General features: G+C 45.8%; 1 protein-coding gene across 2 annotated transcripts in view; it reads right to left on the bottom strand.

The window, feature by feature from the left end:
• Nucleotides 1–26,949, bottom strand: part of LOC119970251 (E3 ubiquitin-protein ligase RNF38) — a 237,422-nt gene extending 210,473 nt beyond the window's left edge. The window contains exon 1 of one of the 2 annotated variants that reach the window (XM_038804563.1): nucleotides 26,464–26,949. In XM_038804563.1, coding sequence (XP_038660491.1) covers nucleotides 26,464–26,908 — 445 coding nt within the window. In that variant the 5' untranslated portion in view covers nucleotides 26,909–26,949. The remainder of the gene's footprint in view (nucleotides 1–26,463) is intronic. The other variant, XM_038804562.1, reaches the window with a different exon arrangement.
• Nucleotides 26,950–27,155: the final 206 nt, after the last annotated feature.

Genomic DNA, 27,155 nt, shown 5'->3' with positions numbered 1-27,155 from the left:
GTTAACACGCCAACATGGATACTTGCAGGACACCACCTGCCACATTCCGACTCGGTCTCCTGCCAGTCAAACAATTTTCTAACCTGGTCAACAATTTGCCTTCAATTTCTTGACCTTTGACTTTCACTAATAGTCTCATATATAGGTATTTGTCAAATGACTTCTGGAAGCCCAGATAAATAACATCTGTGGACATTTCCCTGTCCATCACGTTTGTCACCTGTTCGCTTGCTCTTTCTGATCAGCTGAAAATATTTCACGTGTTCAATCTTGCTATCTTGGGTGGCATGGTGGCACAGTACCAAGGACCCGGGTACGATTCCGACCTTGGGCAACTGTCTGTGTGGACTGTGCACATTCTCCTAGTGTCTGCTTGGGTTCCCTCCGGGTGCTCCGATTTCCTCCTACAGTCCAAAGATGTGCAGGTCAAGTGTATCGGCCATGCTAAATTGCCCTTAGGTGTCCAAAATGGTTAGGTGGGATTACGGGGATTTGGCAGGGGAGTGGGTCTAGGTGGGGTGTTCTTTTGGAGAGTCAGTGCAGACTCGATGGGCCGAATGGTAGGCCATGCGGTCTGTAATTCTCTGGGTTCCCTCTGTCACCTTTCCTAAATAGCACAGTGATGTGCAATTTTCCAATTAAAAGGATTAGCTCTCAAATAGAGAACTTTGGAAGATTATTGGTGCGTCATTCTTCAGTGCCATTAATTTCTCCATTACTGTTATCTTGCTTATGCTAATTTTGTTGAGTCTCTGTTCCTGACTTGATAATTATATCCCTGGGATGTCTGGCCTGCTGACCTAAGAGGAAAAGTAATTATTCAGCCTTTTTCCATTTCCTTATTTTGATATCATGGATGAGAGACATAAGCAGACAGACTAGAGAAGCTGTGATCATTCTCCTATGAGCATGTTGGTTAAGGGGAAATTTAATGTTGATATTCCAAATTACGAATAGTTTTGATACGAGTAAATAAGGAGAAACTGTTTCCACTGGCAACAATTATTTGAAACCAGAGGGAACACACGACTGGCAAAAGACCCAGCGGTGGGATTAGAAGAATTTTCTTTGTAAACAGCGAGTTTCAATAAAGTGGAATAAACTGCCAATAGGGCATGGAGGCAGATTTAATAGCAACTTTCCAAAGGGAACTGGATGTGTAGGCCCAAATCTTCCAATCAGGAACAGAACCCCTATTCTGTCCCTCATTGAAGAAATGCCCACTTACCTTCCTACAAGTTTTCTGGGCAATCTTCTGATTGAGGAATATCTCCCGTCCATCTCGCCTGTCTCGTCCAACAACCATCCACGCTTTTTCCTCCTGCTCCTGTCTCTGTGTGCCTTGACCAAGATAATCTCCCCGCAGACCACTGCCTTCAATGCCTCCCAGAACATGGCCGCCGACACCTCCACGTTCTGATTCAGCTCCACGGAATCCCCAATCGCCGACCTCACCTTTCAGAAAACCCCTTATCTGCCAAAAGGCCCAAATCCAGTCTCCATCCCGACCTCTGCACCTGCCCCTCACTGAGCCTCACCTCCAGCCAATGCGGCGTATGGTCAGATATCACAATCCCACGTACTCCGCCCCCACCACCCCCAACAACACTGCTTGATTCACCGCAAAGAAATCAATTCTTGAGTACACCTTATTCACGTATGAGTAGAAGGAATACTCCCCCCCCCCCCCCCCCATCCCCGCCCCCGCCCCCAGGATCTTAAACCTCCACGGATCAACCATTTCCAGATGCTCCACAAACCCTCCGAACTCCTTCGCCATCCTCAGCCTTCCTATTGACTTGGGGCTCAACCTGGTCACCATCGGTTCAATCATTCAATTAAAATGTTCACCCATAATCAACTGGTGCGTATCCAGGTCCATGACCGCTCCCAGTAAACCCCTCACAAACCCCACATCATCCCAATTCAGCGCATATATCTTGACTAACACTACCAGAGTCCCCTCCAGCTCCCCACTCACTATCCCATACCTTCCCCCCGGGTACCGTACTTCCTTGGCTCCCACAAATTCCGTTCGTTTGTTCAACAAATGCACCCCCCTCACCCCCGCGACTTTGAGTCAAACCCCGGCTGAAATACTTGTCCCACCCGTCCCTTCCTCAACGTCAACTGATCCTTCACCCAGAGATGCGTCTCCTGTAAAACGATCACCTCCACCTTCAAACTCCTCAGGTGCGCAAAAAATCCGAGACCTCTTAATTGGCCTGTTCAAACCACGGACGTTACAACTCTTACTGGAGGCTTACCCCTCCACTCCCTTCTACTGCCCCCTCCGACTCTGCCTCCTCTATGCCATCCTAAATTGAGCCCATCCAAGATGGTCCCCGTCTCCGTCCGTGACAAGCTCAGTCTCCAACTCTGGCACGTTGCAATCCTCCCTCCCGTCTTCTCCAACACCTAGCTACCTCTCACGGCATCCTCGCCCACCTCTCCTCCGTTCACCAGCATTATCTGCCAGCACGGCAAGCCCCGATTGAAGGGGACTGCACACCCCTCCACCACCCCCCCCCCCCCCCCCCCCCCAACCAGTCCCTCATTTGCCAGTGCAAATGGCCCCCCTATCCACCTGAATGCCCCTCAGCAGACAATCCCCCAGTGGGCCCCGCATTACACACCCCTTATGTGTCCAAAGTTGCAAATCGGCCCCTCCAAAAAAGAAAAACACCACAGTTGGGGGGTGATGACTACCCCCTTACAACTCCCCAAAGAAAATACACCCCCACCCTTTGGCACCACACAAACACACAATAGCCAGAACCTCCAACTTTGAAGATAAAGCTCCTCCATCTCACACTAACTCCCAGTTCTCCCCCCTGTTTATGGTCCCTTATGGTCCATTGGCGATTTCTACTGTTTCAAAATAGTACTCCTGGCCTTCAAAAGTGACCCACAGTTTCGCTGGGTACAGCACCCCAAACCAAATCTTGCTTTGGTACAACACCGCCTTGGCCCTGTTGAATACTGCATGCCTCTTCGCCCGCTCCGCACCAATATCCTAGTATATTCGGAAACAATTCTCTCATTCACAGTCTCCCTTCTCCCTGGCCCATCATAGAATCTTCTCCTTTTCAACAAATTTATGCAACCACATACATCACCACTCGCAGCGCTCCCCCACTCTCAACTTCTGCCTTAAAGACCTGTGAGCCTTGTCCACCTCTGGGACCTTAGCCAGCACTCCCTCCTACACCAACCCAGCCATCAGCATCCTCAACACATATCTCATGATGCTCGTTCCTTCCACACCCTCTGGCAGACCCACAATTCGCAGGTTCTGTGTTTCTGCTCCTCCACCTTCACTATCAATGACTTGTACAAGTCCCACAAGACCTCCACCTCCAAAAAGGGGCTGGTTTAGCTCACTCAGCTAAATCGCTGGCTTTTAAAGCAGACCAAGCAGGCCAGCAGCATGGTTCGATTCCCGTATCAGCCTCCCCGGACAGGCGCCGGAATGTGACGACTAGGGGCTTTTCACAGTAACTTCATTGAAGCCTACTCGTGACAATAAGCGATTTTCATTTTCAAGAACACGATCCGATTGCTCACCACCTTCCCCACCTCTCGTATAGTCGCCCTTTGTGCCTCACGGCACTTCTCCACAAGGTCCATCGATTCTGGCAGAGGAGCTACTGCTCCCTCAACAGTTTTCGACCAGCCACCATGCATCTATTTCCTCTGTTCTATCTGGAGCTTTCCCACTGGCGATGACCTTCCCTCTCCGCCATTTTCGCAACTGTTGCTGCGCCACAGGTCCCCTCATAATTCCTTAGCCAGGTCTTTAACTAGACCTGCTGGAGCTACCCCACTAACGGGTATAAGTGTCCAAACCAACCACTCTTCGAGCCGGAGCTACCCTGTATGTCGACACTCACTCCATGGCTGCCACCAGAAGTTACCGTAATTATAGACGGCAACATAATTTGTACAGTAATATCTGGCTTAACTATTGACACAATGGGAGCTGCCCACCTCTGCGAACTGACAAAGGCTTGATGAATGCCCCGAATCTTTTAAATCTCATAGGTTAGTTTGCCATCTTCTCATGCAAGGAATAGGGACAAGTCCTTGCTCTGTAAAATGTTGGTGTAGCCTCTGGACTGTACGTAAAGCACACTTTTGATTCCAGGATTACGCCCACTCTCCAACCGTCTGCAGGTCTGGGCCAGGCTTGAAAGGAAATATTTTTGAAGGGGGCAATGACGACGAAAGAGCTGAAGAAGCGAGGCCTAACTAAAGAGCCTTTCACAAGCACAATGGGCAATCAACTGATATGTCCAAACTAACTTTCCCTATCTGAAACATCCGGTTCAGACACGTACATCTTTCATCTACATCTCCCAGCTCTGCTGTTATACTCAATTTAGTTCCACAAGAGCTCAGTGATGCTTCTGAACATGAATTACACTGAAGTACCACTATGGCAGCATTGTCAAATATCCCAGAATGTGACAAAATACACATATAATGCTAGGTCTTTACAAGCTCATACTTGGGGAACCATGTTCAATTCAGGTAATTAGCATTCTTTCAGTTCTCTAGAACCTCCTTTAAATTCACAGTCAGTAGTCATGAGTTTTTTTTTAAATGCTGGTCAGAATCTTGTGGCAAACTTAACTTGATACAAATGCTGCAAACTACTGATGAAAAACTTGAGGGAGGAGGTAAGCTATTTTCAAAACAGAAAAGCGCAGACTGTGATTTGTTCAGTTATGAGAATGACAACTGTTCAAATCCATGCAAGCCCAAAATATTCTTAGGATAATGAATGTAAACGAATCAGAGTCAGCTTGGAAGTTTCCAGAGTTGTAGTTCGACTCGCAAAGTTCTTGCTATGGTAAGAAATAAAAGGTGGCACTGCACACAAACTTACTGGGAGAGGTTATGCATTTAGATGAACCTTTTACTGTTTTTCTTTCAATGAGCTAGACAGAAGAATTTTTACATGTGTCCTATGAATTAAATTGCTATTAATAGCGTGTTAATCTTTTGCTCAATAAGTGTATTAATGTTTTTTAAACCATATAAAATGGGGATCAAATGTTGCGATCGCTGACCACAAACAAACAGGAGAGAAGTTCAAATAATTCAAAACTAAGACAGTTAACAGAAAGGATGCTCGTTTGGTATGCGCAGATTAATTTATGTTTGTGGAGTTAATCGAGAGGACATGCGATTGGAATTCATTTACGAGAGAGCGGTCCAAAGTATATGATTCAAAAAATAGAAGAATAGAAAGACCCTAAAAGGTCTCCATCCTACAAAGATACCAAATTTTAAGGATGGCACAGTGAAAGGCGCTCGCCATCCCGAGTCGTGCCTAATGTGCAGCCACCAACTCTTGAACTCCCACTGTCATTTAACACTTGCTTGAAACGTTGATTTGCAGTGGGTGGGACTTCCATCTGCCCCTGGAGGGAAGTCCTGCCCATGAAGCGGTCGCCCAATCTTCAACTTGGCCAGGCACAGCGCTGCAGTGGCTAGAAGCGATACTGCAGCACTCTACCTGGACTAAATCCTGGAACGGGGAGGGTAGGGGTGCGGGGGAGAGGTCGCAGAGTCGACAGGCAAGTCGGAGGGTTCTCAGAGCTCCAATGTCCCGGGTGGAAGGACATGCCAACTCTGACGGGCCTTCAGCGTGAGAGTGCCCCTCGTGCCCGAGATGGGGGAAAAGTTAAATGCACTTTTTCCACCCTACCCAGACCTGCCGACCTAGAGATTATGGGTCTTGATAGGCGAATCGGCGTTTTTCCTGCTCAAGGCCCTGCCCACCCAAGCATGGAATTGCATCTGCGTTGGTGAGTGTGTTCCCAGGGTGAATCCATCCAGTTTTAGCTCCCCACCCCACGTCACCTCAGAATACACCCTGGGGAGGCGTGCCCATGTGCACCTGTTCAGAGAAAGGAACATGGGGCGGGATTCTCTCAGCCCGGGGCCGGTCCGGAGAATCCCATGACCAGCGCAAATCGCGCCATGTGATTCTCCGCCATTTGCGCCAGCGTGGTTGGTGTGGCGCCAGTCTGGGTCCGTTCTACGCGGCCGTCGTAAAAACGCCGAGTCCAGCCTGCGCCGTCCACACCTGCTCTCAGCCGACAGGAACTCGCCGTGGAAGCGTCCGGGGGGGGGGGTGGCTTTCCGATGTGGCCTGGCCCGCAATCTGGGCCCACCAATCGGTGGCCTCTCTGGCTGGCGGCCTTCTTTCTTCCGCACCGGCCCCGGTAGTCCTGCACCATGTTGCATCGGGTCCGGTGCAATAATGAAGGAAACCACTGCGCATGCGTACTTTGGCACCGGTGCCACTGCAAATATGCACGTTGGCGCCAGTGCCACTGCGGCATGTGCGCCTCCCACGGCACCCAGTTCACCCAGTGCCGTGCTGTCCCCCTGTAGGGGCCAGAATTGCTGATCCTGAGGCCGTGTGACGCCGTCGAGAACGCGACGATGTTTCCGACGGCGTCAACACTTAGCCTCAGGATCACAGGATCCCGCCCAAGGTTGATGAGCTGGCTGCAAGAGTCGCGGAAAAACTCAAGATATAATATCTAAACATAAAAAGTGGTCAAGCGGCAATAGTAAAATAGGTTCAACCTGAAATATTACAAGCCAGGCTAGTAGGGCCAAAGGACAAATTGGTGAAAGGGAAATTTGCAACATCAGTTAAGAAATTTTGCTCAAATGGTGATGCTTGCATCATTGAGCAGTTTCTCCTTCATACTGAATTCAATCTATTCTCTTCCATCAACTGTTGCAGCGTTGAACCCGGATGGCTGAACAAATGGGAGTGGATTTCTGTATTGTATACAAAAGCATGAACCAGTGTCAGGCACAGCCATTTCTTCCAAAATAATTCTCAACAGCATTACGGCGATGAAGAGTCAGAAAAGTTGAAGCAGACAGCGAATCAGAAACAAACTTCAGACAACTAGGTCTATTGCACAGCATTGTTTGCACAAACGTTTATGCTTAAGCGTTGCCTGAATTAGGTGATTATTGCAGTTATAAGCTTCCAGCTTCTCAAAAAATGTTTCTAATATTCAGGTAGCCTTAAATTCGATGGGTTAATTTTTGAGACAGTCCATTTATAAAAGAAGTTAACAGCTGTTCGGCCAGTCTCAGTTACAGATACGCAAGTGGACAGATGGCCGAGGGCATTTATAGAAACAAGATCTTCTGAGCCATACTAGAAAGTTAAGACAAGTTTTTAATCTTCAGTTGGATCCAGGCTTGCTTGCTTCAATCCACAGCTGCCTGCATTAGAAAAAAGCTCCCATATCCTGATGGCAATGATCACCCTACTACTACTGATCAAAGAAGCATTTCCAAAAAGAAACTGTTTTTGTGAATGTTTCTTTCATTCAGATACCAAATTATGTACAAACAGCCCATGGTTATAGATGCACTAAGAAAATGAAGAAAGATTTACAGGGATGAGAGTGTACAACTATGAGGAAATACTGAACTGGCTGTGACTCCTTTCTCTAGACTCAGAAATTACTAGGTGGAAGTCTTTAAAATTGCGAAGGTGTTCAAATGGAATGATGTGGAAAAGATGTTTTCATTTATAGGGTGTCCAAAACTAGGACAACCAGTATGATAATCACAATAAATATAATAAGACTCAGGAGAGACATCATTAATCAGGGTGGTGAAAACGTGGAATTATTGCTGCCAACTGGAGTAACCGAGGCAACTTGCATACAGGCATTTAAACAGGCCAAAAGAATCAAAGGAAATAGTGAGGCAAGTAAGGTGGAGGAGGCTCACATGGAATATAAATACTGCATAGACCTGTTGGGCCAAATGTTTCTGTGCTGTAAATTCTAGGTATGTAGTTATGAGTCAGGGTTATTGCATACAACAATAATTTCTGACAATACCATAAATACCATACGCTGTAGGTTATACTAGCCCCCCACCCCCGCCCCACCAACCCCTTATAGGACTCAATTTCCCAATCCAGAAGGAAAAATCTGCCTGCAGAGCAAATACAAGTCAATTACCACTGGTTCTTCTTCTGATTGGGCTCTACGCAACTGTTACGGTATCATTTTTCTATCCCTCTTCATTATACTGGATAAGGTTGTGTTGTCCAACCGTACTGTATGTTGGCCACTCCAGAATTGCAGGAAACCTGAGAGGAATTCACTCTGGGCTCACACCACGCAGTCTGCACACTATACATTACAAAAGCTGCACAAGAGTACAACTTGAACTTCCAGGATACCAGATTTAATTTCACTATGTATTAAAGGAATTTGCATGCCCTGTATACAGGCATCTGTTTGCAAATTTAAATAAGCTTTGTAAAAACAAAATTATAACACAGTCTGTTCGGACTAGAAAGAAAATGAATTAATTGATCGTGGCTATATATACCTGGCACTTGAATTTCTGCTACCATTTTATACTAATATTTTATTAATTTAAAATTGATCAGAACTTCCTTTTTTTTGCATTTTTGTTTGTAGTTGAATGCACAACAGGAAACTAACCAGGGTGTGAGAAAGCTATTTTGGAGCTTTGTTCACATCCTGTATTCTTCCTCCGTCAGAGATTTAACAGAACATCTGTCCCAAGTCTGGATGATCTTGTACTCATGGTGTTTTCTCAGATTGGTCATTGACCGAAGAGTCAGAGGTAAAACGAAGAGAACGTATTGCATGCAGCGGGTTATGATAACCTGTAATGGTGGTAGAAGCAGATTCAATAGCAACTTGCAAATGACACTTGAATATCAAAGTTTGAACGGGAAACATGTTCAGGGCCATTGGGGGAAAGCAGGGGTGTCGATAATTGGATAGGTTTGCCAAATGCAAGCCCAATGGGCTGAATGACCACCTCCCTCAGATTTACAGCCTTCAGTAATTTTTATTTTTATTTTTATTTTTAAAGCATGATAATCGCATCTGGAAAATGGCAGTAGATTGGAATAGTAACTTTAAATTGCTTTAAAGTCTCCAGGTTAGCAGGTAAAATCTTCTTTCGGAGACCAGTCATTGCTTTTCCAAAGATCAAACAACTTACATGAGCCTGCTGAGAGTCTATAGTGATTTCAGCCAAATTCCCATCCACTCCTTCGACTTACAGGAATATTCTTCAGAATGTTAATTTCAACGCATTAAGACAGTAAATTGCCCTTTATATTAAATATATAAACTTCATAATGGTTTATCTGAAGTTTGCAGGAGCTTTGATAACATTAGCTAAGATAGGCACTCTTGAGGTAAAAATGATGCTACAAGTTAACTGTTAGCAGTCGTCAGCACAGATCACATTTCAGTCATTGAATACAAAAAAAGGAATCCATGTTGTCAGTACAGTATTGTTTTTTTTAATAGAAATTTAGAGCAGCCAATTCTTTTTTACCCCATTAAGGGGATATTTTAGCATGTCCAATCCACCCACCCTGCACATCTTTGGGTTGTGGGGGTGAGACCCACGCAAACATGGGGAGAATGTGCAAACGCCACACGACAGTGACCTGGGGCTGGGATTGAATCCAGTGCTGGGTGCCAGTGCGGCAGCAGCCGCTAGCCACTGTACCACCCCTGCTGGCACTGTCAGTACAGTATTGTGAACCAACGTTTTCTGCAACTTACCTCAGTATAACTCCAGAAACCTTTATGATCCTTAACTGATATTGCATTGATATTCTGGCCTAAATCTATGAGCTTTTCAACACCTTCAAGGGCATTCTTAGAGAACAGATTGCAGTCAAAAAAATCTCGTGACCATTGCAATGTATTGTACCAAGATTACCAAATTTGTCCTCCTTAATCACTTAAGAATCCAACTTACATAAACATTGCTATTCTGGGACAGTCCAATGCGAATTGGAATTCTAATTTTAGCTTCCGTGTACTATATTTAAAATGGAATTAAATGACAACAAATATTCTTGTCAAAATAATCAGGTTCCCAATATCTAATATTCAAAGGTTACCAGAATATAGGCAATTGATCACACCTATGGCAGAAAAGGACTAGCAGTCTAGAGGCTTATGACAAACTGGTGACAGAAAAGACACAAGAACAAGACTTGCCACGGTGACCTGTTTTTTTCCATCTTCTGGTGGCAGACCTGCTGCTTGTTTCCAGCAGGCTCCATTTTATTTCTAATTTGGCATAATTTTTTTATCTTTTATACTTGTACACTGACCAGAATTCTCCGCTCGTCAGGATTCACTTTCCTGCTGGCAGCGCACCCCCACTTGAGGAGTTTCCCCGGCGACATGGGGAACTTCAGTGGAAAATTCCATGAATGGCGGCGGGAGGATAGAATCCGCCTCCAGTGAACTGTGCACAGCCGAGAAACATTTGCTTTAGTTAAGGCCAGTCTTGGTTCAAGATTTTTTCTATAATTCTCAGTTACATCAGGAGGTGCAGCACGAGCCAAGTGTGGTAAAACATGCTGCCATTGACATAAGCGGGTGCCACAAACCTGAAGAAATGTGAAGTGTTGTACCCCTGAGAGGGATACAAAGGTTTTACTGTGTCAGTTCATGAATTCCAAGGTTCCAAATCTTCTTCCCGCACCTAGTGGTGCATCAAGGCGGAGGACGTTTCATCTGTTTTTATAGGCTCATAATTAACGGGAACGCTAGTCTGTCGCCAGGGGTTTATCGCTTGAGGGGCGCTGCTCCCATCAGGCATGGCTGACCAGGGATCTCTCCTGCTCTGACCGCCAGCCACTGGCGTGTTTGGAAGTATTTGCAGGTTGACACACTCAACCTGTCTGGCCGCATTGTGGACCGCACCTTCCTTGCCCATCAACTCCTGGGTGGGATTCAAACCTAGAGCGTCTGGCTCAGAATCAGGATTGCTACCCGCTGCGCCACAAGAACTCTTAGGTTCCTGAATAGATGCACTTAAATGGGCCTCACGGTAGCATGTGGTTTACTCAATGCTTCACAGCTCCATGTCCAAGGTTCGATTCCCGGCTGGGTCACTGTCTGTGTGGAGTCTGCACGTCCTCCCCGTGTGTGCGTGGGTTTCCATCAGGTGCTCCGGTTTCCTCCACAGTCCAAAGATGTGCGGGTTAGGTGGATTGGCCATGCTAAATTGCCCGTAGTGTAAGGTTAATGGGGGGATTGTTGGGTTATGGGTATACGGGTTACATGGGTTTAAGTAGGGTGATCATTGTTCGGCACAACATCGAGGGCCGAAGGGCCTGTTCTGTGCTGTACTGTTCTATGTTCTATGTTCTAAATAAAATGCACTTAAATAAGTGTTGGAAAAACTGGCAGCACCTGTGGAGAGAGAAAGAGTTAAAATTTCGAGTCCAATATGAAACATTAACTCTCTCTCACCACAAATGCTGCCAGACCTGCTAAATTTTTCCAGCACTTTGTTTTTATTCAGCTCTCCACCATCCACAATATTTTTGCTATGGGTTTATGCGCGGGATTGTACAAGGCAATACGGGCACTTTGTAGAGAACAGGATGGTATACTCCACATAACAGACAGTAAATCATCACTTTAGTTGGACTGCCAAGTTTAAATATCTGAGGGAAAAGGATCATAAAGAAACACAATAATTTGATACTCCATACTTCAGTGGCTAATCATGTGATAGTGATGTCGAACAGTGTAATTAATTCGTAGGAATTATATTTTAGAAATCTCAAGAAGTTTTCTGCAATAGTTTTGGCAATTTGCTACCATTAGAATCTTCCAGCATTTAGCAATGCCAATGTGAAATGAAATGAAAATTGCTTATTGTCACGAGTAGGCTTCAATGAAGTTACTGTGAAAAGCCCCTAGTCGCCACATTCCGGCACCTGTCCGGGGAGGCTGGTACGGGCAATGTACTCCTTATCCCTCATTTTAACTTTTTCCGAAATGAGAACATCCATAATAAGGTATTTTCAATCAATGTGACCCGAATTTCATAAACAGGTGCAAGCGAACAATAGGTCATGTTTTTTCAATCAAGGCTGCGTTCAAACCAAAACAAAATATGAATTCTTTGCTTTTTACACCCTCCCACAAATCGGAGCATGTAAGATTTGTGTCCTTTTTTTGTTGTACTCCGATCACATAACCTTGAATGTTCTAAAGCTAATAAAACTGCAGCAGGAGAGATGGAAAGATGTAAGGAGACTGTAATGGTCTACAGTCGAAAATCATGCATGGAGTCATCATTTCAACACAGTGTGTTGATGCAGGCAGAAGCAACTTATCGGACAGCAAGCTTGAAACTGAGACGGAACTGGAATGTTCAAAGTACTGATCAAAGTGGTAATAAATAGAAAAGTGACACTCTGATAGAGAAGGTTAAAGACCAGAGGCCAAGAGTCAAATTATCCATCAAACAGCAACGTTTTCTTTATCCTATCCAGGGTGCGAGGAAGGTGCTCCGAGAGTTGTCCCAGATAGTGAGCAGTACTCAATCTTAGACAGACTTAATGTTGAAATCAAACATTCAGCATATAAGAAACTAAAATGTCTTGGGAGGCAGTTGGGCAAAAAAGATAGAGATGCGATTTGAGGTTAAAGGAGATAACGAGGAAAGGACATGGCAAGATGAAGGCATATTAAGGGTAAAGCCTCTGGCAGTAAGAGATGAGAGCTGCTAGTTAGACTCGAGAGTGACAGGAAACTATGCCTTTGAACAGCTGAAACAAACAAGATTTCTATTGCATTGCTCCAGTGGAGATCAGAGTGCAATGATTCAGTTACTGCATAGAGACGACTGCAGGCTCTGAGCAATAAAGCTTTACATTTTAACAAAGTATTCTCTTGTACAGTTTTGTATTTCTCTCAAACTTAACAATTTTATAGTTCAGAAATGAAAGTTTGTGGAATGCAGTAAACACACAAGGACTGCAATTGCTAGCTCAGAAGGATAATATTCGAGAAATGCAAAGCAAAGTGCAAGCTGCAAATATGCCAGAAACATTCATTTAGTAGGATTCTAGCTAGTTGTGCACACCATCTGACATCTATTCTGAAAATTATTCAATTAAATTCCATTTTTGTGCTAATTTTCTCTATCTTTAACCCAGTTGCTTTCCAATGCAAAGTTTCACAGGCTCCAGCAGCGCTCCGACACCTTGCTCGAGTGGCCATTCACCATATGTGTGCCTTGACAGCAAGTATTAACAAGTCATCTGGCTGCAGTGATATCATGTAGGCGAGATCCAGTCCTCGCACAAGCAGGGGCAGATTTACAATGAAATACACAGGGCCTCCAAACGGTAGGGGGGCCTGAAAATGCAGCAGCAGTAAAGCCTCTCCAAGTAAAGAAAGACTGCAGGATGCTCACTGGGAGAAAACACAGCGAGTGACTCTTTGTTTATGTTTAAACTTTGGGCCTCTTATTTGTAATTTTTTTTAAATTTTGGGAGTGTGGTGGGGCTGTGATTAAGTACTAGAAGCAGTTGTTTGGTTTTCACCTAATGGGGCAGAAGCAGGAAAGGTGGCAGGAATTGGAAGGTACAGAATGCGAGGTGTGGAAACAGGAACTGCCACAATGCCAGATTGTCAGCATTAACTCGGTGTCTCTGTCACTAGTACATTACGTGACCAGCAGAATTTTCTTTTTTAGTAATTTGTATTTAGGCCAAAGAAAATCCGCTTCCAGTCAATTCCCACGATGGAACATTGTGTTGGGAGTCACATTCGTAGACGTTACCCCACATAAGGACTTCTTTCAATAAAAGTGCTCTGAAACTCCAAGCAGCATGGTGGCGCAGTGGTTAGCATTGCTGCCTCACGGAGCTGAGGTCCCAGGGTCGATCCCGGCCCCGGGTCACTGTCCGTGTGGAGTTTGCACATTCTCCCAGTGTCTGCATGGGTTTTGCCCCCACAACCCAAAGATGTGCGGGTTAGGTGGATTGGCCACTCTAAATTGCCCCTTAATTGGAAAAAATTAATTGGGTACTCAAAACATTTTTTAAAAAGTGCTGTGAAACTGACACATGAAGACTGGATCGACTGGGCGTGTACTCACTGGAGTTTAGAAGAATGAGAGGGAATCTCATCGAAACATATAAAATCCATATGGGAGTGCCAAGACTAGATGCGGGAAGAGTGTTCCCGATGTTGGGGATGTCGAGAACTAGCGGTCACAGTCTAAGAATAAGGGGTAAGCCATTCAGGACTGAAAGGAGCAAGAATTTCTTCTCTCAGAGATTTGTGAACTTGTGGAATTCTCTACCACAGAAAGCTGTTGGGGCCAGTTTGTTGGATACATTCAAGACGGAGCTGGGTGTGGCCCTTGTGACTAAAGAGATCAAGAGGTTATAGAGAGAAAGTGGGAGTGAGATACTGATTTGCATGATCAGCCATGACATATTCAATGGTGGTGCAGGCTCGAAGGGCCGAATGGCCTACTCCTGCACCTATTTTCTATGTTTCTAAACAGCATTGAGGTCGGAGGAATCTGTGGATTTTATACCACCTGAGTGAAAGAATATTTAGGAGAGTAAGAAGAAATGACTGTGGTACAGGGTAAAGATGGGGAGAGGAATCAGTGTGGCACATTGTGGTGACAGGAATGATTGTGATACAGGCTAAGGGGAGGGTGTTTGCGATAACCTTCTGGACTGAAGGTGGTGAGGGAAATGATTTTAGTTAGGGGCAAATCGTTAGAGAATGAAAGTGGAAGAAAAGCATGCTATAAACAAAAGCCTCAACATGCAAAACGGGTCTCCAAAATGTTTCACTAAAATGGTGATAATCATAGAATGCCTCTAGTGCAGAAGGAGGCCATTTGGCCCATCGGGTCTGTACCAACCCTCTGAAAGAGCACCCTACCCAGGCCCATTCTCCTGTCCCATCCCACCTAACCTGCACATCCTTGGACACTGAGAGCCAATTTATCATAGTCAGGCACCTAACTTACACATCTTTGGACTATGGGAGGCAACTGGAGCTCTCGGAGGCAACACATGCAGACATGGACAAATGCAAACTCCACACAGACAGTCACCCAAGGCCAGAATTGAACCCGGGTCCCTGGTGCTATGAAGCATCAGTGCTAACCATCGTGCCACCGTGCCGATTTTGGAGCTATTTCCTCCAACACACTAGCAATTGTTTAATCATTTATTTAATTTTATATTCCATATTGTTTGGCTACTGGTCTTACCTTTGTCAACCTCTGCAGATCTTAATCATGTAAAGATTTTTTGAGGTAATCAGCCTATAAACTCAGAATGTCTTATTACTTTGGGCAGTTTATTGCATCTAACACATCACAATGAATGTGGTGCAAAAATGCAATAGTCACTGTTGTAAGTGCCCCTATTTTTCATCCATAGGGTAGCAAAGTGTCCGATCATTTCAATTGGGGAAAATATTGGTCTAATAAGGGCAATAATCTGCATTTGTGTGTTCTAGGGCTGTTTAATTAGTATGTCAGTATCCAGCCTGAAAATAACAAGGTGGACCTGATGATGTGCACTTTATCCCCTTCCCTAAACAACACAAAATATTTTCATCAGACCGCAGGTCTAGAATCATTACTTTTATGTAAAAAGTAAAAGAAAATGGTAATTTGCATAAACATTAGGCTAGGTGCATCATTATGATCGCACTCGGATATGTTGCACATTTGAAAACGGAGTTGGTCAATCCACAAAATATTTTGATTTCTTTCCCGGAAATTCATTGTTTCAAATGCTTCTCCTTCAGGTTTTTAACGAGTAGCTTTGTTAAATAGTGAGCACACGATTTACCTCAGTGCATTCCGCAAATATTGTCACATTCGCATTCCCAAAAGACAGCAGAAATCTGATGGAAGTTCCACCAATTAATTATGGACTCTGTATATAATATATTGTATAGAGAATCTTTTTCTAATAATCCTTGGATTATTTCATACGTATCCTACACATCGATGATCATTGTGAAATATATACAAGTCTTGTCATTGATTGTCAAAATACGTGAAACATCTGGAGTTAGGTTTTGTTAAAAATTGGACAAAGCTGTGTTTGCATCATTGATCACACTCATTGAAGAAATCACATTGCCTGTTCCTTTGTTTCTTGATCTATTGATCCAGTTAAGGAAGCTCTGCTTCCCCTTGCACGAAATACCTGAGAGAAATGCCTATAGTAATTCTGTCTCCATTTTTGTATATATAAGCTTTCGACCATAAATACATTTTTAAACGGTGTTCGTAGTTTCTTCTCTGATTGACGAGTTGTGTGGACAAAAGCCGCTGCTGACTATAAATGTACTTGGGGAATAGGAAAGCAATCTAAAACAACAGCCGGTTGATATAGAGTACTCATCTCTATCCCTTGCATAATTAGCCATTTATTTAAGCATTTCCATACAATTTTAAAAGTGGCTCCTTCATAATGATTGCAAGTTTCTATTTGTCGCAAAGACATTCATGATTCAGCACCAGATCTGTGGGTAATGTGATCTCATGCACATTTCAGTTCCTTTTGTTCACTGACATCAGCAGTGACTTTAAGAAGGAGAAGCATTTCAAACAATTAAAATCTTCAGAAATCTTGTCCATTTCAATTAGCTCTATCAATAATTTTGGAATACGGAAGCATTATGTTGACAGAAGCACTTGAGTCCTTCGAGGTTGTTTGGGAGGGGGGAGGACTCCAATTTTAAATTCCCATCTACGAGTTATACTCCCTGCATGTGATCATCTCTCCCTATCTGTAGCCTCCTCCAGCCCTTCTAGCCACTGAGAAATATGCTTTCCTCACACTCTGATGACTTGTGTGTCTTCAAGTCCCTTCCCTCCCAATACTGGCAGCTGTCCTTTCAACTGTCTATGCCCAAGCTCTGGAATTCTCTCCCCAAACACCTTTCCCGCTCCACTTCTCCTTCTTTCAGATGCTCTTTAATACATTTTTTTAAATTTAGAGTTCCCAATTATTTTTTTTCCAATTAAGGGGCAATTTAGCATGGCCAATCCACCTAACCTGCACATCTTTGTGTGGTGGGGGTGAAACCCACGCAGACACGAGGAGAATGTGCAAACTCCACACGGACAGTGACCCAGGGCCAGGATTTGAACCCGGGTCCTCAGCGCTGCAGTCCCAGTGCTAACCACTGCGCCACATGCCGCCCTATGTTCTTTAATACATACCTCTTTCACCAAGTAGTTTGGTCACTTGTCCTGATATCTCCTCCTTCAGCTGGGTGTCAATTTTTGTATGATCACACTCCTGTGAAATGTTTTACTAGTTTTGGTGGCGCGATATCAATGCAAGCTGTTGTCGGATTATTAGAAATGGGAAGTCTGGCAAATTTTACTTTTATCCAGAGCATTGGGCCAACTGCAACACTCCCACTACACAGACCAAAATCAATTGATTCAGCACGAACTGGGCAAAGGCCTGGTGCAACTAACTGAGTGCTAATATGAAAATTCTCTTTATCTACCAGCTCATTACGGGATTCCTCACTTTTCTTTTAATCCACCTATTGTGTCATGTAAATTAAAAGGTTACTCAAACCTCGCTAAATCTGAGTTTGTATTGTAGGACTTGGCATCATTGACTGGGTCAGACTAAGAAACCATACTTCTCCACACAGTTGCTTTGGTGGCTGGCCTGTAAATCTATGAAGTAACAAATGAAACACTGCCTGCTGGGAACACTTCAGGAGTTTAGATATGCAAAAAGTTTGGGGGGGCAATCTACCCAAATGGGAACTATGTCCCATAGTGAGCGCGTTTAGCCATGTGTTTCCCGGCACTCACAGCGTTGTGAAACTCAGCACTATCCAATGTGACTCTGGTTAGAACAGGAACAGTCCTGCCAGGCCACACAGTCCCGTTTTCTGCACGGAGGAGCTTTGCTCGCCAGAATTCCTCAGTGCAGTGAGAGATCGGGACTCCATATTTTATTTTTTTTATAAATTTAGAGTACCCAATTAATTTTTTTCCAATTAAGGGGCAATTTGGCGTGGCCAATTCACCTATCCTGCACATCTTTTGTGTTGTGGGGGTGAAACCCACGCAAACACGGGGAGAATGTGTAAACTCCACACGGACAGTGACCCAGAGCCAGGATCGAACCTGGGACCTTGGTGCCGTGAGGCAGCAGGGCTAACCCACTGTGCCACCGTGCTGCCCTGGGACTCCATATTTAAATGACATCCAAATCTCTTGAGCTCCCTTTGCAACCCCCAAACCCACCCCCAAACCCCAACTCACGATAAGGGGGTCCCTGGACCCTCCCCCTGCAACCCACCCACACCCGCAACGGGCATCCCGGCCCAATCACCACCGCAGAAACATGCCAGTTTGGCATCTTGGCAGTGCCAACCTGGCACCCTGGAAGTGCCCCTGCCAGCCAACAGTGCCACCTGGGCACCTTGGCAATGCCAGGCTGGCACCAAAGTGGCACTGCCAGGGTGCCAGTGCCTGACTAGGATTGCCAGGGTGCCCAGCTGGCACCAGCTGTGCCAGGGTACCACCCTGCCCAGAAGGCAAGCAGCTGGGGGCCTCCGATCCCCCCCACAAATTGCAGGCTTCACAGCGTGACGTCTCATGTGATCACGGAACGTGGTCTCCCAGCATTTACCGGCCAAATTGAACCACGGCTTTTCGAAGCAGTGTGGCCGGTAGATCGCGCCCATTATCTATAAACCTGATTAGCAGCAACATCCATGGAGCTAACCCAAGTAAAGAGAAGAGGAGGAATAACTTGCAGTTATATAATGCCTTTTACAACCTCAAGCTATCCTACAATCCTTCACAGTCAATTAACTGATAGTCACTATTGCAATATTGGAAATCAAGGGCTGGTAGTAGCAGAGTGTCTCGGGATACACTTTTGTGATGGAAAACAATATACGAACAGACAAATTAGGAGCAGCAGTGAGCCACTCAGCCCCTCGAGCCCACTCCGCAATTTAATAAGATCATGGCTGATCTGGGTGTAACAATTTTGGAAACCATTTTAATTAATGAAAGTTTGCTATTTTATTAGTTAAATGCATTTTCAATGTAAATAACAAGAGCCTGCAATGAAGATTTATTTCTCTCCATATTAATGGCACCAATTTTGGAGGATTTATGTTCCTATTTAATAGTGACACCAGAGATTAAATGAGAAATCAGACCGGGAATGCTAAATCTCATTCACAGCATTTCAGGAAACTGAAAAAAGTAATAGTCTTGATCCTTGGAGTAAATTATCTAGCTTAGAAGTTGCATAACATTTCCCATACTAAAGCATAGAACATTCCTGATATTGTGTTAGAATGTATAGAACGGGTTAGTTTGTAAAAAAAACAATTTTCCTTCATTTAGAACTTACACCAAACAGCATAAACCATTTGATAGACCACTTTCCCATGGTCCTTTTAAAATCAATAAACACCAACTCAATTTAACTCAAACATCAACACGCTCAACAATTATTTCAGACAAACATGAAGAGGAAGCTAAAATATAACAGTATCTCTGGGTGAACGGGCTTGAGCAGTAGTACCCATTATACAATCCAACTGTACCATGGCCCTACTAGCCCGAATCCCTCCAGCCCTATTTCACAGCTTGCCCAACTCTGGGATGTGATATGGTTGGCCCAATTAAAATGGGGGGGGGGGGGGGGAGAGAGAGAAAGTATCGCAAACAAAAAATCAAGTTCTGTTATGCTTGAAAATTCCACCTTGGATGCCAGTGAAGTCTCCTGAGCCTTACATACTGACCATGAACAATCTATGCCTGGGTGATGGGGTAGTGGTGTGGCATGTCTGAATTCCATGCTTGACTGGACATATCTGGAGCTGACTTCTTTAATACACATGTACCAGTGAATCTAAGAAAACTAAGTTAAAGAGTGACCAATAGTCAATGTGCAGAGGGGAGAGGCCTCTGACATCACAAACCAGTCAATAATTTGAAGTATTACAAACAAATAACTGAAAATGTTTAACAGTGCATGTTTTTTTTTTACATCTGAAAAGTAAAGCTGAAAGGAATAATACTTTATTGAAGTCATGCCGCACAGGTGATGCCTTGTTGAATAGCTCATTCTTTAATATCCCAAGGCAGAGACTTAATAAAGGAAAGTATTTCTGTATGATTTATATTAACAGGTAAAATCCGATGGTTATTTTGCAAATTGACTCAGTACTACATATAATGTCATTTTGTCTTCTGCAGTCACCTTGTGCATTTTCAATCTGCTTGAAGGTGCACATCTACAACATAATAATGTGGCGATGCAGCCAGACAGTAACTTGGATACTGAATTCCACAAAAGATTGCTAAAGGAGTAATGTGATATATACAGGACAAGGCAATAGCAGAGTAAGCAATGTCATGATTTTACCGATGATTTACTACGGTGAATACTTCAGTCAGTACTAATACAAAAGTCTCAAGACTGAGTAAAATACATACATGAGGCCCTCTGCGAAAAGAAAGCAAGTTACAGATAGTACTTAATTTGCCCCATGCTTTTTCAAAACAATTCTGCAAAAAATTGTTAAATAAATCCAATAGATCTTAATCTATGGCTATAATTCCTGCAACTTCTATGCTTGAATCTCTCCAAACATGTTTCTGCATCTGCCTCATCCTGGTGGGGTTCTGAGGAGAAAACAACAGACACTAAATAAGGTCCAGAGTGGAATGTGTGTACTGACCACAGCCAATCTGTGTGCTTAAAGGGACTTTGTCTTAATACAACCATGAACAAATGTTATCCCGCAAAGCCTTGATTGACCATAGTGGGTAGATTTCCTTCTCCCCCTCTATAAGCTCTCTACATTCCTCAATTACATCATCCTCCCACAATATCTTTGCATTCATTGTCCAGATGACTGGCATTGTCTTGCCTGACTCCATTGTTAACTCTCAAATTTTACCCAGCGTACCTCTGTCCTATTACTGCACCATTACCTCTGGAATATCTCAATGATCTATCCTTGAGACCTTTCCCTTCCTCAAATGCATGCTGTCACTTGGCGACACCTTCTGCAGATGTGGGGTCAGCTTCCACATTTACACTGACCGCACCCAGCTCTACTTCTCAACCACTTCTGCGTAGTCACACTGCTAATCCAACAGTCTTGGGTTAGCCACAATTTTCTCTAGTTTAATGTTGGGAAACCCAAACTCCTCGGGCGGGATTCTCCAAACCCTGCCAGGTTAGAGAATCGCCCGGGGGGGGGGGGGGGGGGGGGGGGGGCGTGAATGCCACCCCCGCCGGCTGCCGAATTCTCCGGCACCAGGGTTTTGGCGGGGGCGGGAATCGCGCCGCGCTGGTCGGCAGCTGCTAGCAGCAGCCCCCCCCGGCGATTCTCCGGCCCGAGATGGGCCGAGTGGCCGCCCGTTTTCGGCCAGTCCCACCAGTGTAAATTACAACAGGTACTTACGGGTGGGACCTGGCTGCGCGGGCAGCCTCCGGGGTCCTCAGGGGGGCGCGGGGGGATCCGGCACTGGGAGGTGCCCCCACAGTGGCCTGGCTCACGATCAGACCCCACCGATCTGCGGGTGGGCCTGTGCCATGGGGGCACTCTATTTCTCCGCGTCAACTGCTGTAACAGTCTACGATGGCCGGCGCGGAGAAGAACGCCCCTGCGTATGCGCTGGGGTGAAGCCAGAACATAGAACATAGAACATAGAACATAGAACAGTACAGCACAGAACATGCCCTTCAGCCCTCGATGTTGTGCCGAGCAATGATCACCCTACTCAAACCCACGTATCCACCCTATACCCGTAACCCAACAACCCCCCCTTAACCTGCCACTCCCGTGCATGCGCCAACTCGCACCGGCCGGAGGAGGTCCTTTGGAGCCGGTTGGCGCAAACCACTCCGGTGTCGGCCTAGCCCCTGAAGGTGCAGAGGATGTCTGATGAGGAACATTGAGCAGGTTAGGGCTACACGCATTGCAGTTTAGAAGAATGAGAGGAAAAATTTTTTTTTTGGACCATACAAGATTGCAAGGGAACTTAACAAGGTGGATGTCCTTGGTAGGATGTTTTGCCTTGATGGGGAATCTAGAACTAGGGAGCACAGTTTCAAAATAAGGGGGTCTCCCATTTAAGACAAAGGTGAGTAAGCAATTCTTCTCTTGGAGGATCGTAAAGAGCTGTAGGGGCTGGGTTGTTGAATATATTCAGGGCTGTGTTTGAGAGATTTTTTAACAACAAGGAAGTAACAGGTTATGGGAAGCAGACAGGAATGTGGAACATAGGACTTAGGAGCAGGTGTCTGGCCCTTCAAGCCTGCTCTGCCATTTGATAAGGTCATAGCTGATTGAGTTGCGGCCTCATGGCCACTTTCTTGTCTGCCTTCCCACCCCATAACCTTTGGCTCTTTTGCCTATCAAGAATCTATCTAACTCAGCCTCAAAAATATTCAATGACCCTGCAGGAAAGTGGAGTTAAGGCCACAATCTTATTGAATGGCAGGGTAGTCTAAAGGGGCTGAATATCCTGGGCGAGATTCTCCCAAAACGGGAGAAATCGTAAAGCTGCCGTAGAACCCGGGCGGGTTTTACGGCAGCGCGCCCCTTCCCGACCGGGGACCGATTCTGGTCCCCGGTCGGGGCTAGCAGCCCGACGCCGTAGGCTCCGGCAAGACGGGCTTAACGAAAATCGTTAAGCTCGCTTGCCGGAGTTAGCGCCGGCTGACGCGTCATATGACGTCAGCCGCGCATGCGCAGTTTGGAAGACTCCAACCCGCGCATGCGCGGGTGACGTCATCGCGTTTTTGCGCGAAACCCGCGCATGCGCGGGCCGGGTTGCCCCTCAGCCGCCCCGCGAATGGATACTGCGGGGCGGCGGAAGGACAAGTAGTGCGCGGGCATCGGGCCCGCTGCCCGCGATCGGTGCCCACCGATCGCAGGCCCATGGCACCCTTGGCACGGCCGTGGTACTGCCGTGCCAATCGGTGCCATGGTTATAAAAAGCGAGTTTGTGACGCCGTGTTTACGAACGGCAAGACCAGGTGTGTTTGCCGTTCGTAAAAACGGCGGAAAGGGCTGGGACTTCGGCCCATCTAACAGCTGAGAATCGCTGCCGGCCGTAATAAAACGGCGGCAGCGATTCGGGTCCGGACTTCGGCGGGGGGGGGGGGGGAGGAGAATAGCGGGAGGGCGGCAAAAATGTCGGGAAGGCCCTCCCGCTATTCTCCCACCCGTCGTGGGGGTCGGAGAATTTCGCCCCCTATTTCTGCTCTTATTTCTTATGGCCTAATGACTGAAATATTCTCATGCTCTCCTAGATGGTGTCCTATTCCTATGCTTTGAAAACTTCATCTCCTCTAAAAATTTGATGCTCAGCCTCAATCCACAATAGATTCAGAACGTCCATACATCATAACTTATATAATCCCCAGTCCTAGCAAGGCTTCAAATGTAAAATTCTCATCCATACATTCAATTCCTTTCTGGCATTGCCTCTCCCTTTCCCTAACCTCCTCCAGCACTACAACACCATACCCATCTCTTCCACCCAGAGTGCCTCCATAACAGGCGATCTACATCCAGCCTCTTGTGCATCTCCCTTCATCCCACCAATAGAATGCCGCACATTCCTTCTCTAAATCTTTAATCACTGTCAAATCTACCTCCCAGATAAAAATTTTAGCCAAACCACACCTGCTGTACCCCATACCTTTTATTCTGACCAACATCTAATTGTTGTCTAATTATGCTTCTGTGAAGCTCCCTGCAATGTTTTTCTACTCAATACGGATCATACAAATTCAGGTTCTTGCTGCTGTTGTGGACAGAACAAAAAACAGGATCAGATTCACCAATGTTGCACAGTCACTCAGTCAAGCAAACTTGGGTTGTGTTTACAGTGTAACTGATTGGGTAAGGAACTCAGGGACAACACTTTTATAGCATGTGCACGAGTCATCACCTCCGGGACAGGAACAAAGGAAGTTAAATGGCAAAAATAATTAACTGTCGCTCTTGGTGCGACAGCCTGCTCCAATTCAAAGTCATGTATGCATTTAAAAAGTGTGATATAACCGATTATTTGATTGAACAGAGAAGTGGGGATTTGTTGCTAAAAAAAAACGAATGAAATGAAATGAAAATGAAAATCGCTTATTGTCACGAGTAGGCTTCAATGAAGTTACTGTGAAAAGCCCCTAGTCGCCACATTCCGGCGCCTGTCCGGGGAGGCTGGTACGGGAATCGAACCGTGCTGCTGGCCTGCTTGGTCTGCTTTAAAAGCCAGCGATTTAGCCTTGTGAGCTAAACCAGCCCCTGAATGAGCAGGTCATCTGAATTAAAACTTTGAAAATATTATACTTTCAATCTGGTTGGATGGGGTAAATTGTGACCTCAGGTCTCCATCATCCTGTAGCATGACCCTGTTTCATAGACAGCAGGCACTCCAAAGGCAAGAACACGGACTCATTGTCATGCTTCAATTATGTTTCTAGTCGTCTCCCACTTTCACTATTTTTAAAAAGGCATCGACTTTTTCTGGGTACCATTCCAGAAGGCTATTCTTCCCATCCTTAATTCTGGCCTCCTAAAGTCAACCACAACACCAATGGAAAAAATTCACTCAGATCATACTGGACGTCAAATCATTGGTCTGTATGGCTCAGTTGTCTATTTATACTTACTTAGCCCTGGGAAGCCAGCCCAACCTTTATTATAAAACAAACTAACTTTTGTTTCAAGACCAGTAGTTCTGCTTTTGACGTAGAAATCTACAGACTGAGCAACTTAATAATCACTGAGTCACATTGAGTGCAAGTTAAACCAATCTTGTTTATTTAAAATCATACGGAAGTGAGGCAATTCAACCTACAATGAATCTTGATTCACAAAGGATAAGCAAGACATTTGCTAAAGCTGTATCTAAAGCACAATATGTCATTGTGCACCATAGCGACATTGTATATTAATATATCATCATATAATGCCTTTCAGGATACAAAAGATGGTTTTGATTTGGGTTTTAGAAGTAAATGCAAAACAATGCATGTTCCGAGTCAGCTCTGGGCTGGGAACAGTTTTTATTCAGGCAGAAAAGTATAAATGCACCCACCAGAAATCACTGTGCAAGGGAAACAGCACATGCAAATCATCCTTGAGAAGAGGTGAATACATTTAGAATGGAAACTTGGGGAAGAGCTGACAAACAAGACATTTTCTAAAGTTATAACAATGAAAATCAAAACAAGATAAGCAGCATGAACCAGTTCTGAACAGTTGGTAACAAGCAGAATTAAAAGCTGGTGAAGAATTGAAGGAATTCTTAATTTTTGTCACTTAAAAAAATCAATTTTTCCAAGCATTATATTTTATGCAAACAACTTCCAAATTCAAATTTTGTGTTTCCTGGTGTAACAAGTTGTGGATATTTTTGATAAAAAGCAAGTGCAGACTGTTCTGCTATATTCTTCTTTATCTTTAGCTAGGGCATAAGTAAAAGTATTGCAGATTCTGAAAAATCAAGTCAGATGATGTCAGAGACCTAAAATGTTGACTCGATTTCTCTCTCCACAGCTGCTACCTGACTGTCGAATAGTTCCAGTATTTTCTGTTTTATTCCTTTAGCTAGGGGTTTACTGCCTTTGAATCCATGTCTTAACTCGTACCAAGTCCAGTCCCCCACCCCTGTGTTCACTGAGGTACATTGGCTCCTGATCAAGAAAAGTCTTGATTTTAAAATTCTTATTCTTGTTTTCAAATTCCTCCATGGGCTCGCCCTTCCCCATCTTTGATCTCCAGGCCCAGAACAGCCCAGAGGGGTATCTGCGTTTGTCTAATTCTGGCCTCCTGTGCACCCTGACTTTAATCACTCCACCAGCAGTGGCTGTGCCTCCAGTTGCCTCGGCCCAAACTCCCACCTTGCAGTTCTCCACCTCGCTTTCCTCCATTTAGTCACCCCTTGACCAAGTTTTTTTGTAATCTGCTCTTCCATTGCCTTATATGGCTCGGTGTAATACAGTTTCACGGTGCGCCTGCGAATAGACCGACGTTTTATTACTTTAAAGATATTGTCCTTGTTGCTTGCTTTGGTCGTTTGAGGTCTCGAAAGTCCTTGCGATACCTCCCCTCAAAATGAAGTGAGGTTTGCCTCTTCGGCACTTGCCTCTCCCTCCTATATTCAGGAAGGAGGGAGGCTTTCTCCCTAATCTACTGCACGTCCCCTCCAGTGCCCCACTTCAGCAACTCTCCCAAAGTGCATCGATTCTGAAGAGCGGCCAAACGGAGAGATCTGGACAGAGATGTTAATCTCTGCCACAGGGCCACCTTTAATACTGAGCTGTGTCTGGAAAAATCTACAACCCCCCTCCCCCCTTGTTAAAATGACAATCACAAGTTAGAAATTCTGATATCACACACAGGCTGTCGAGATATCCTCCTTCCAGCCAGGATCCCCCCCCCCCCCCAAACCAGCCACAGCAGCTTGTTCAGAAGCGGCCAAAAGTTGCAGTGTCCCAGCTCACTGAGGGCCGGGGTCCGCCCCTTGCCAGCCCCCCCTCTGATCACTAAGTTATATTCAGCCCGTGCCCTTTACCTGCTGCCCGGGGTCCTCCTGTCGCTGTGTCCATAGCTCGGTGCCCCAGAGCGGGGTAGTTGCTGTGACTTTGACAGCCGGCTTGGCTCCGCTGCTGCAGCTGGAGGCCTCCTGCCCCCGGCTGGCCGCGGGGAGGCGAGTTGGCGACGCGGCCGCCGAGTCCTGGCCGGGATCTGGAGCGTGTCCGAGGGGGTTGGGCTGGAGAGTGCGGGCCGGCCGGGGTGGAGCTGCCAGCGCCCCTGTGCCACGGCTCGAGCCGCAGTGAGAGGAGCCCGGAGCCCGGGCTGCCCAGCGCCTGCCTCCCGCCGCCGCCTCGCCCAGCTCCTCCCGCCGCTCGGCTGCTCGGCGGCCGCCGCTCCTCCACCGATGCACCCTGTTGGCGGCCACCGGAGGCCCGCAGCCGACAGGGCTCTTGTGCAGAGTGAGCAGTTGAGGCGATCGGCATTTGCTGCCGAAGAGGGGAGGAGGGAGAAAGGGGGGAGGGGAGGAGGGAGAAAGGGGGGAGGGGAGGAGGGAGAAAGGGGGGAGGGGAGGGTGAGAGGATCAGGGGAGGGAGGATCAGAGAGGGGGGAAGGGGAGAGGATCCGAGGGGGAAGGGGAGAGGATCCGAGGGGGGGAGGGTCAGAGAGGGGGAAGGGGAGAGGATCAGAGAGGGGGAAGGGGAGAGGATCCGCGGGGGGGAGGGTCAGAGA

This window comes from Scyliorhinus canicula, chromosome 8 (assembly GCF_902713615.1).
Source record: "Scyliorhinus canicula chromosome 8, sScyCan1.1, whole genome shotgun sequence".
Classification (NCBI taxonomy): domain Eukaryota; kingdom Metazoa; phylum Chordata; class Chondrichthyes; order Carcharhiniformes; family Scyliorhinidae; genus Scyliorhinus; species Scyliorhinus canicula.
The sequence above is the reverse complement of the archived record's forward strand: the minus strand, read 5'-3'. Positions and strand labels throughout refer to the sequence as shown.